At 38.2% G+C, this 10,806-nt stretch overlaps 1 protein-coding gene across 1 annotated transcript; it reads right to left on the bottom strand.

Annotated features, from left to right (window-relative positions):
* Positions 1 to 7,611, bottom strand: PDE12 (phosphodiesterase 12). The gene is made up of 3 exons (XM_033132736.1): positions 5,274 to 7,611; positions 4,818 to 4,896; positions 1 to 4,120 (listed from the first exon to the last, which is right to left on the bottom strand). The coding sequence occupies exons 1-3, from the start codon at positions 6,579 to 6,581 to the stop codon at positions 3,678 to 3,680; spliced, it is 1,830 nt and encodes a 609-aa protein (XP_032988627.1). The 5' UTR covers positions 6,582 to 7,611; the 3' UTR covers positions 1 to 3,677.
* Between the last annotated feature and the right edge of the window lie 3,195 nt (positions 7,612 to 10,806).

Genomic DNA, 10,806 nt, shown 5'->3' with positions numbered 1-10,806 from the left:
GTAGGAATGTAAAATGGTGTGGCCACTGTGGAAAACATTTTGGCAGTTTCTCAAAAAGTTAAACAATTACCATATGGCCCAGTAATCTACCCTAAGATATATAACTGAAAGAACTGAAAACAGGTGTTCAAAACAAAACTTGTACACAAATGTTCCTAGCAGCATTATTCACGATAGCCAAAAGGTAGAAACAACCCAACTGCCCATTTGGATAATCAAAATGTGGTATAAATATTCAATGGAATAGTATTCAGCCATACAAAGGAATGAAGTAATAGTACAAAATGGATGAGCCTTAAAAACATTGTGCTAAGTTCAAGAAGCAAGACACAAAAGGTCATATACTGTATGATTCCATTTGTATGAAATATCTAGAATAGGGAAATCCATTGAGGCGGAAAGATCAGTAGCTGCCAGGGGCTGGAGGGGAGGAGAGAATGAGGAAAGCCTTCTTAATGGGATAGGAGTTTCCTTTTGGGCGATTAAAGTTTTGGAACTAGAGATGATGATTGTATCACATTGTGAATGTACTAAATGCAATGGAATCATACACTTTAAAATGGTTAGTTTTATGTGAATTTCACTTCAGTTAAAAAAATGCTTTGGTATTTTCATCTCAGAAGGTAGTATTGTTATTCTGTAGTTAGTGCTATAAAAATCACCCAAATTAATACAGCTCTAACACCTTCAATAAATTAAAGCATGGACTTTCTCATAAAGTGGGACCACAGAATTGGAGTATTACCAATCAGTTAAAGCTCTTAAAGTTGTTTCCTCTCCGAAAATGAAATCTAATCTAGATAGTGTTTCCTTCTAGTACTGTATTGGGCAAAATATTAAATATTTCAAAACACTTAAATGTTTTTGAGTTATTTAGAAAATGAGTGTTGGCTATAATTTTATAAAGGAAAGATTTTCCCTATTGAATTGTCACATGAATCTTATGATAAACTAGTAAACTTTTAACTTTCATTATATTTTGGTTTTGGTTTTGTCTCAAAGTAGTTTGTTGGAACCTGTGCCTCTTTCACAGCTGGAGAATATGACAGCTAAAGGTGTCAGTTTCCACCAGGAAGACCTTCCCACAGTAGTGTTTTTTGGACCCTCTCTCCCTGTATCAAGTTCTTCAGAGATCTACTTCCACACTGAAACCATCACATTCTGATATAAGGCTTTAGTTCTCAGAAAAGTTACCACCCAGTGAAATTCTTGGAATTTTGAAACAACTGATTTTAGTATTCAGAATTTTAAACATTACATTATAGCCAGAAATGATTTGTTTGCTAATAAGTTATGAACTACTAGTGTATACGTCTGTAGTGGCAACTGTGCAAGAGTTCTCAGAACAGGATAATGTGTTCTATAATATTCTTAGTCATTTATAACCAATATAAAATTTTGGAATTTTATATTGCTGTAATTCCTACAGCAAGAACTTGTGACAGCATAAAATGTGGTTCATCATAGAGTTGCTAGACTTCGTATTTTATTAAAATTAAATGTACTAAAAATCCAAATGTAATAAAAAAATTCAGTCACAAAGATGGCTTTAAATACTTTAAAATTACATTTCTGAATACCACTTTATTCTAACTCATGAATACAAGGAAATTTTGGTATGCTATTTATTCAGTTTTCTTAGTGTTCCTTACCTTTGGGCTGCAATCATACTAACATATCTGTATACTGAAAATTTAACCAGAGTGTATAGCACTTCATAATATTCCATATTCTAATATTCTGAAATGCCTGTATACAATCTGATCACACTGTTTAGTCAGCAAATAACAAATTTAAAGATTTTGGATGTGGAATGCTTGGTAAGTGCTTAAGAGTTTTTCTGAACAGAGTTCAATTTAGCTAGCCATGTTATTAATATAGAACCCATGTTTTTCTTTATGGGCATAAGTATGTCATGTTACAATTTTTTTCCCAAGATGTTTCTCAACGTTTTGCTTAAAAGCTTTCTGTTTTCTCTCAGTTACTGTAAGAGTCCTATCAACATATTTGTTTGAAAGCAGACCAAAACCAAGTTTTAAAAAGAAAAAAAATATTCTGCAAAAGAATCAGATTCTGGATTTTTAATATTTATGACTTGTAAACTAATGTTAAAATGCTTTCAAAATGGTATTTAGGAAAGCACAATTCGGTATCATCAATTTTTCATTTACAGCTTTTTCTAAACAAGATCCCAAGAAACTGCCACATTAACTTTTCGCTTCACATACTTAAGTACTTCAAGGTTCAATCTGAAGTGCAGGTAAAAGTCCTCTCACATTCTCAAACTTACTAAACTAAGAGTTAATAATACATTGATTGGATAGTGAGCAGAATATGAAAGTAGAGGCTACTTTATCAAAAGAGGAAAGTTCTTACGGTGTTAGGTTTAGAGATAACAGAATGTGGAACAAAGGCTCTCATGACTGGAAAATCAGAGCTCTTTCTGAAGTGGGTGGGCTTTTAATATCTAAGCTAGAAATGAAATGCAGAAATGAGCTTACATTACAGTTATCCAGAACATCAAAAAGCAGCAGCTAAAACATAAATTTGGTATGGTGATAATTGAGTTAGAAGTTCGGTTAGTACTCTAGTCTAGATCCTGTTCAGTAAGACTGGAATTTCTAATTTTAAAGAATTTGGCTTCGTGTTAAAATTTTTTTAGTGTATAAATTATATATACAGTGTTTCCCTGTAACTCAAACTATAATGCTCAAATCTATAAAAGAAGTTGTTTATTTCAGAGATGCTCAAAAGCCACCTACTTCCTTTTCTCCTCTTTATAAAAACCAACAATTTCAAAAATACCTCTAGTATAGAAATGCTCAGTAGTTCATCCAAAATTTAAAGCCCATATCAGTAGGTAGTTTCTCTTAATGTATTGTGCTATATTCTCAAATATCACATGGTCAAATACACTGTTGATTTATGAACATTTTTCATGGGCAAGAGTTATTAAAGACAATGGGATCAAGTTGACTTTGTTGCTATTACTTTGAATACTAAGTTGTGCTTGTATCCTAAAAGTTAAAATGAGCTGTAGTAAGAATGAGAATACTATAAGTATGTCCATATGTACCATACACTAAAAACTATAGTCCTAAAAATAAGAGAATGAGAATATGTTAATTCAAAAATGAAAGATGGGAAGCAATAACAATTGGTGATGGTGTATTTGAATCTTTTGTTAAAGCTCTGAAGTTGTATTAAATCGCTAACCAAACTGAGGTAGAGGTAGACCCTAATGTTATTCCTTTCATGTGTCAGAACTTAGGCCTCTCACCTTAACTTGTATTTTTTCCGTAATTATATAAACATGATTCAATTTGAAATGTGTGTTATGATAGAAAAATTAGAGCATAATTCAAATGTTTTTTTTTTATAAAATTCTTAATTACTAGCTAAAAAAAAGTACTTATAAAATGTACACAATAATTCAATGTTCTTCCTGCCAGTCATAAATATATTTGTTTTTCCTCCAAGTGTAGGGAAAAAAAGGGTAGAGAAACTATGTTATGCAAAGATTATGAACAATCATGTAATGAAGACACTGGAACATAACTAGTAGGGTAAGAACATTTTACCTTAGTGTCTAGTTTTCCTTTTTGAAGGTTACACATAAACTTTGATTTGTATTAAATTTCCTACTAAAGCAGACTTAAATTCCATTAAACACAAATCTATTTCCATTTTAAATCACATACAAGTGCTATGTGATCAGAGGGATGGGAAACACTAGGTAAGGCCTGGTGGGTGGTAACTTCTTCATGACTAGGTAGTGGAATCACCTGTTCAACCTCTAAAGCTTTTAAGTCAATGAAAATGTAATCCAGACATCCATGAAAGCCGCCAACGTAATTTGTGTAAGCAGGTTCACCACAAGCACTTTTCAGTTTCAAGAAATGGGTAAGAGACATGTTGCAGCGTTCCTCTTCACCATTGGAAGCCCAGTCTTCATGATCCTCTGGAATGTTGCCACTGATGACAAAATGATACATTCCTGTTGACGGGGTACTATTAAAGTCCCCACAAAATATAACTGGTATGCCAGGATACAGATCACATGAGACATGTCTAATGTGAGCCAAGGCTACCGCAATTTGAACGAGACGAATGTACCCACCTGTGAATATAAAAAGCATGAATGTAAGTACTTATTAAGTTGCCTTTAATTAAAAAAAAAATTTAAAAACTCACAAACTACACTGTCTGGGTGACATTCAAGATATATATTTATGTGTGCATATGCATGTGTGTGTGTGTGTGTGTGTGTGTATGTGTGTGGTGGGGAAATTGGATGAAGGTGGTCAAAAGGTACAAACTTCCAGCTATAAGATAAATAAGTCCTGGGGATGTAATGTACACGGCATCTAAACAGAGAGTGCCAAAAAATGTATACACATTTTAAGAAAGGAAAAAACTATTAAAATTGTAATACTCAATATATATCGATAACCAAAGATGAGTACAAGTCATGTATATACATTTTTTTGGCACCCCTGGTAGTTAACACTGCTGCTGTATGGTATATTTGCAAATTGCTAAGAGAGTAAATCCTGAAAGTTCTCATCACAAGAAAAAAACTTGTTTTTTGGTATCTATATGAGGTGATGTTAACTAAGCTTGTTGTGATAATTATTTCACAATATATGTAAGTCAAATCATTATGCTATACAACTTAAACTTGTATAGTGCTTTAGTCAATTATCTCTCAAAAAAACTGAATATATATATATATATATATATATATTCGTGTAAAACAGCTTTACTGACCTTAAGTCACCATGTTTAAGTCACCTGTGAAAACCAGTAAAACCTACCTTTGGGATGCCAGTAGAGATGGGTATTAGCAACACATATCTTTTTAGAAGAGTCCTTTGTAGACTGAAGAACAGAAACCTGAAACAAATAGAAAGTGCCAAGACTTCAGTTTTGTAATGTTTTAGCTATTGCTTTTTTGATGTTCTGAATAAATGTAATGTTATCTCATTTCTGCATTTCATTTCTAGCTTAGACATTAAAAGGCCACCCACTTCAGAAGGAACTCTGATTTTCCAGTCATGAGAGCCTTTGTTCCACAATCTAACCTAACACCATAAGAACTTGCCTCTTTTGATAAAGTAGCCTGTACCTTCATATTCTGCTCAATGTATTGTTAACTTTCAGTAAAATCTGGATTGTTTCAGCTCAATTATAAGCAGCCCCACTTCCGCCCCTTTCCAAGGTCCTAAAAATAGACGAGAATGTAAAGGGACTGGGGGAGTGAGTTGCTTTACCTGAAGGACAGAGGATCTCTGGAGCACCCTCTCCTGCGCCGATGGGTACAAAACTAACTTCTCCAGCAGTTCTTTGTGAAGTGGGTCGGACTCCAGGGCTTCATGGAAAGAAATGTCATGCTGGCTAAGGAGGCTGAACTTGGACTTTCGGTAGAAAGTGGCTAGGCCTTCCTGCTGCTTGATTCGGAACACGCCCTCCAGCCCAAAGGCCTCGAGGGCCGGCACCAAGCTGTCAGTAAACACGTTGCGGTCAACCTCCTGCAAACAGATGACGTCGGCGTTGTAGCCGGTGAGTTCTTTCTGGATAAGGTTCTGGCGGTAGTCGAGCTCCAGGGCGTAAGGGGCACAGTAGGGGTACAGGACCGTCCGCGAGAACTCAGTCTGGGCGTACGTGTCAGCTAGTATGTTGTAGGAAACCGTGCGGATGAGAGCGTCGTCCGTCACCTTCTTGGTGTAGAGATGCCGGTGATCAAAGGTGCAAGTGCCGGGCCCGGCCTCCACTGGACACACACTTTCCAACTCTCGGCTTGGCCCGAAGCGCTGCCCATTGCCTGGGGTGCAATGAAGCTTGAGCCGTAGCCCGATGTCGGCATTGGACGGGGTGTAGACGCGCCCTTCCATACCCGTTTCCGTCCACCGAGGAGAGGGTGAAGAGGGAGACAAAGACGAGGGGCCCCCGCCCTCAGGCTCCGCCGATCGGGGTTTGGCTTCCTTGTACCAGCGGAAGAGGGAGCCGGCGGGATCCCCAAATTCGAGGCTGAGCTTGGGGCACACGGGGAAGCCGGCCATGATGTAGCGTGGCAACTGCAGCTCGGTGAAGGCGGGTGGGTTGCGTTCCACCTTGTACTTGACATCGCCGATCTGCAGCACCGCGCCGTCCTGCCAGGCGTCCACATTGAGCACGTCTTCAGCCACGGCTTCCTCCCGGTAGTATAGCTTCACCACCGGCTCGCAGGCCGCAGCCGGCTCGGGCCCAGGCCCCACACAGGCCCCGCTGACGCTTGCGTTGGGCCGGTTCTTCCTGTTCTTCTTGGCGGCAGCCGCCTTAGCGTGGCCTTTAAGGGCGTTGGTGGCGATCCGGCTGAGAGCCCGACCCAGCGGCTCGCTCTGGTCGCGCTGCATGTTCTTGTGGCTGCCGTCGGCCAGCGCGAACGACAGGCTTAGCTTAGGCTCCGAGGGCACACAGCGCACTACAGCGCGCTCCATCACGCCCGCCGCCGTCTCAGTTGCCGCCTCGGCCCGATTGTACCGCTCTACGGCCGCGCGGAATCCACGAAGCGCGGCGCGGACGCCTGGGAGCCTCCACATGAACCTGGTAGCCCAGCGGCTGAGGAGACAGGCGGCCGAACAGCCGCTAAACCTCGGCTGGAAACAGAGGAGCTGCTGCCGCCGGCTCCGGGACCCATTCAGCCCTGCAACTTCCGGCAGGAGAAGCGAGGGCGCAGGTGCTCGGAACACGCACTTTCGCCCCGTCCGCTCGCCTTCTCTTTTCCATAGCCACGTCTGTCTCTAATAGCTCCCAGCTTAATTTTTATCTTCAGCAGAGTCATAAAGAAGGGAAAAAGAAGAAAATATAGAGGCGCCAGAGGGAAATAATAGGCTGCATATTTTTTATCGAAAGTGCAGTTAGAGGACAGAAGGGAAAGTACGCCAAAGCGGAAGTGGCTGGGCGGTGTCACGGGTTCCGCTTCCCTGAAGGCGGCGGGAGCTTTGCATGGATTGTAACCGCCTCCATTCTCTTAGCGTTGTCGGGTGCTGAACTGCGCGCGAGCGTAGGGACGTCCACCCGGACTGCCAGCCCAGCTCCGGGCGTGGAAAGCGTCGCCCATTTCCTCTCTACTGCATTCCCGACTCTGCTCGCCCTCTTCTGAGGTGTGGTGGGTTCGCCACCACAAAAGGCCGGGCAAACGCCGACGCGCGGAGCTGAAACTTTGTGGTAGTTAATAACAACGACTAGTATATAACTCCCATTAAGTGAGTGATGACTATGCCAAAAACGGCCTTTACCGGTATGAATGAGGCCGAGAGAGATTAAGTTGCCTGTTCAAGGTCACAGAGCTGAGTGAATGACAGGAGACGGAATAGCCAGTAAGAAATAAGGGTAGCTTCACTGAAAGCCAAATGAAGGAAGTATTTCAAGAAATAGAGTGACGTCGTGTTTAATATAATTAGCATTCTGTGATTAACTGAAGAAGAAAACCCTTGAAAATGCAAAGAACAAATTCAGAAGTTGCTTCTCTTGACACAGGATCTATTTGTATACACTTGACCATGTTCTACAACTAGAATGCTTATTGGATATCTAACAGTAAGCCATAGCTTCTTCCCCCCGGCTTACTATGAGGAAAATAAACCTTTAGAACTGTGTTCTAAAAGAAGGATGAATTTTGCAGTCATTTGAAATTGCTATTCCTATTCTTCCCTGCCCCCACCCACCAAGCATTTGACAGGTGACTGACTCGATACTGATCATATTTATGTAGTCCAGGGCTACAGTATAGGGATCAAAGTCATTGCATTATATCAACTGGCTAACTGACCTAAGGAAGGAAGGAAATATGTCTCAGTACTCCAGTTTGTAGTACCCACATTTAGCAATATGAATTTTAAAATGACATTTTTCTTATCCCCAGCATTTTCCTTTATGCAACTTTACAGAACTCAATCTTAAATCGGCCTATGTAAACATAAAAGCCCTGTTAGAAAATGTGACATTCCTTGAAGCAAGCATGCTCTAATTTAACCCTGTAGCAGACTCTTAATCCTGGTTTTGAGATGCCTTCGTGTCATACTTTGTGCTTTTAGGTGGTTGTTTTTTTTTTTTTTTGAAAGATTAAAACATATCCAGAGAGAAAGAAAGTAATCCTTCCACTCCTGACTGCCATGCATACACAAACATTTATGAACATACACCCTTCCTCCCACTTTTTTACGCAAATAGGAATCCAGTATACCCATGGTTCAGTACCTTCCTCTTTTCACTGTCTTTTGTCAATTCTTTCAAGAGAAAGTGTCTGAAAGTGTTCTGGAAGTGCCACAACTTTCCACAGAAAGTTTAATTTGAACTCAACAGACTTGAAAATAATACATTATAAATGGCGTGTTTGAAGCTATCTTTTTATGAGGCTAAATTATAGCATAATTATATACAAAATTATATATAATTATATGATTAAAATTTGAGATTGGAAGACTGAACCAACACTATGCTGTCCCTGATACCAAAAGGAGAAGCAGCTAATACAAATCACTTTATTCATCCATTCTCAGTCCGTACCAAGAAACACAAGCTAACGTTCACTAATCAAAAGTTAGGGGAAATGGAGTTATTCTTGTTACTTGCACATATATCTGCAAAGATTAGCTTGTGAAGACTAGTTTCTTGTTGATTACCTTCACTTCGGTTAATAACATTGTCAGTTAACAGCATAAATCATTAATATGCTTCTGTCTTCTTTTAAGGTCAATGGGATACTATAGTTTTGAGTTATAGCATGTTACAGCACTCAGAAATTTTGAGCAGTACCTAGTAAAATCACTTCGGGTAATCTTCCTCAGATATTCAAAATTTAATAATTTCCATTTGCTTTTTATTTAAGGGACCAATGTCTTCTATTTATTTGTATCCTTAAAATTAAATTTTTTTGTTTTATTGAGATGCAGTTGACATATAACATTGCATTAATCCAAGGTATACAACATAATGATTTGATATATGTATATATTGCCAAATGATTACCATAATAAATTTAGTTAAGATCCATCACCTCACATAGTTACAATTTTTTTCTTGTGATGAGGACTTTTAAGATCTATCCTCTTAGCAACTTTTAAATATATAGTATAGTATTATTAACTATTGTCACCATGTTATACATTACATCCCTGGAACTTGTTTATCCTGTAACTGGAAATTTTTACCTTTTGACCACCTTCACCCATTTCCGGCAGCCCCCTGCAGTCTCATCTTCCCCCACCTCTGTCAACCACCAGTCTGTTCTCTGTATCTATGAATTCAGTTTTTGTTTTTCTTTTTAAGATTTCACATATAAGTGAGATCATATAGTATTGGTCTTTGTCTGACTTACTTCACTTAGCATAACGCCCTCAAGGCCCATCCACCTTGTCATAAAGACAAGATAACCTTCTTTTATGGCTGAATAATATTGTTATAGCTATATCTATTTCTATATATTTTGCATTGTCTTTATCCATTTATCCATCGATGGATACTTATACTTAGGTTGTTTCCATGTCTTGGCTATTATAAATAATGCTACAATGAACATGGGGGTTCAGATACCTTTTTGAGATACTGATTTTGTTTCCTTTGACTATGTACCCAGAAGTGGAATTGCTGGATCATATGGTAGTTCTGTTTTTAACTTTGAGGAAGCACTGTAGTGTTTTCCATAGTGGCTGAACCAATTTACATTCCTACCAACAGTGCTATTTGTTTCTTATATTTTAAAATAGTCTTTGTAATGTATAACGATTACATTGTATGTGATATGTAGTATATAGCATAGTATATATAATATGTGATATAGCTATATAATTTAATATAAGGTATAATTAATGTTAATATAACAGCAATCAAAAAATTAGTTTGAAGAAATTCAATCAAAGAACCTAGGTTAAAACCTATCACAGTTTAGCTTCATGAAGAACTCTTAAGCATATGAACTCATTTATTTTCCCTGTAATCCCATTTTTAATTTTGAAATGAACAATACATGATATTAAGCATACCAAGTCTGGTAAGTACTCTTAGCATCTTCAGCATTTTTATTAAGAAGTAGAGGAAACTTTTTGTGTAGTATTAGAGCATCACCTTTTGGTGTCATATCCATAAGTGCTTTTAAATAATCAAGGCTTTCTGATTATCTGTTCTCATAAGTAGTATTTCTAACCCTTAGAAATAGAGCTTTTAAGGAAGGATTTTAAGCTTCAAATTATATTTGTTTAGATAGTTAACATACGTTTTCCTTTCCTTCAAAGCAAAATATTTGTTAAAATCCCAGCTGCCTCTTTTGGGGAAATTGATCATTTGATTCTAAAATTTATACAGAAATGCAAAGGACCTAGAATAGTCAAAGATACTTACTTCTTTTTATAAAAGAACAAAGTTGGAGCACTAACACTACCCAATTTTAAAATTAGCCATTCTTACTAAAGCTACAGTAATCAAGACAGTGTGGTATTGGTATAAAGATAGACATGTAGATCAATGGAATAGAATTGAGTGTCCAGAAAGAAGCCCTTACATTATGGTCAGCTGATTGTTTTCAACAAAGATGCCAAGGAAACTCAGTGGAGAAAGAACAGCGTTTTCAACAAATGGTACTGGAACACACACACACTCAAAAAAATGAACTTGGATCCATACCTCTCACCATATACAGAAATTAAATGGATCATAGATCTAAGTGTATAATCTAAAACTAGGAGAAGACATAGGAGAAAATCTTTGCTAACATCAATGTAAAATCTACCACTTTGGAAAATAGTTGGACACTTTCTTAAAAGGTTA

This window comes from Rhinolophus ferrumequinum, chromosome 17 (assembly GCF_004115265.2).
Source record: "Rhinolophus ferrumequinum isolate MPI-CBG mRhiFer1 chromosome 17, mRhiFer1_v1.p, whole genome shotgun sequence".
Classification (NCBI taxonomy): domain Eukaryota; kingdom Metazoa; phylum Chordata; class Mammalia; order Chiroptera; family Rhinolophidae; genus Rhinolophus; species Rhinolophus ferrumequinum.
This window is presented reverse-complemented; position numbering and strand designations above follow the sequence as displayed.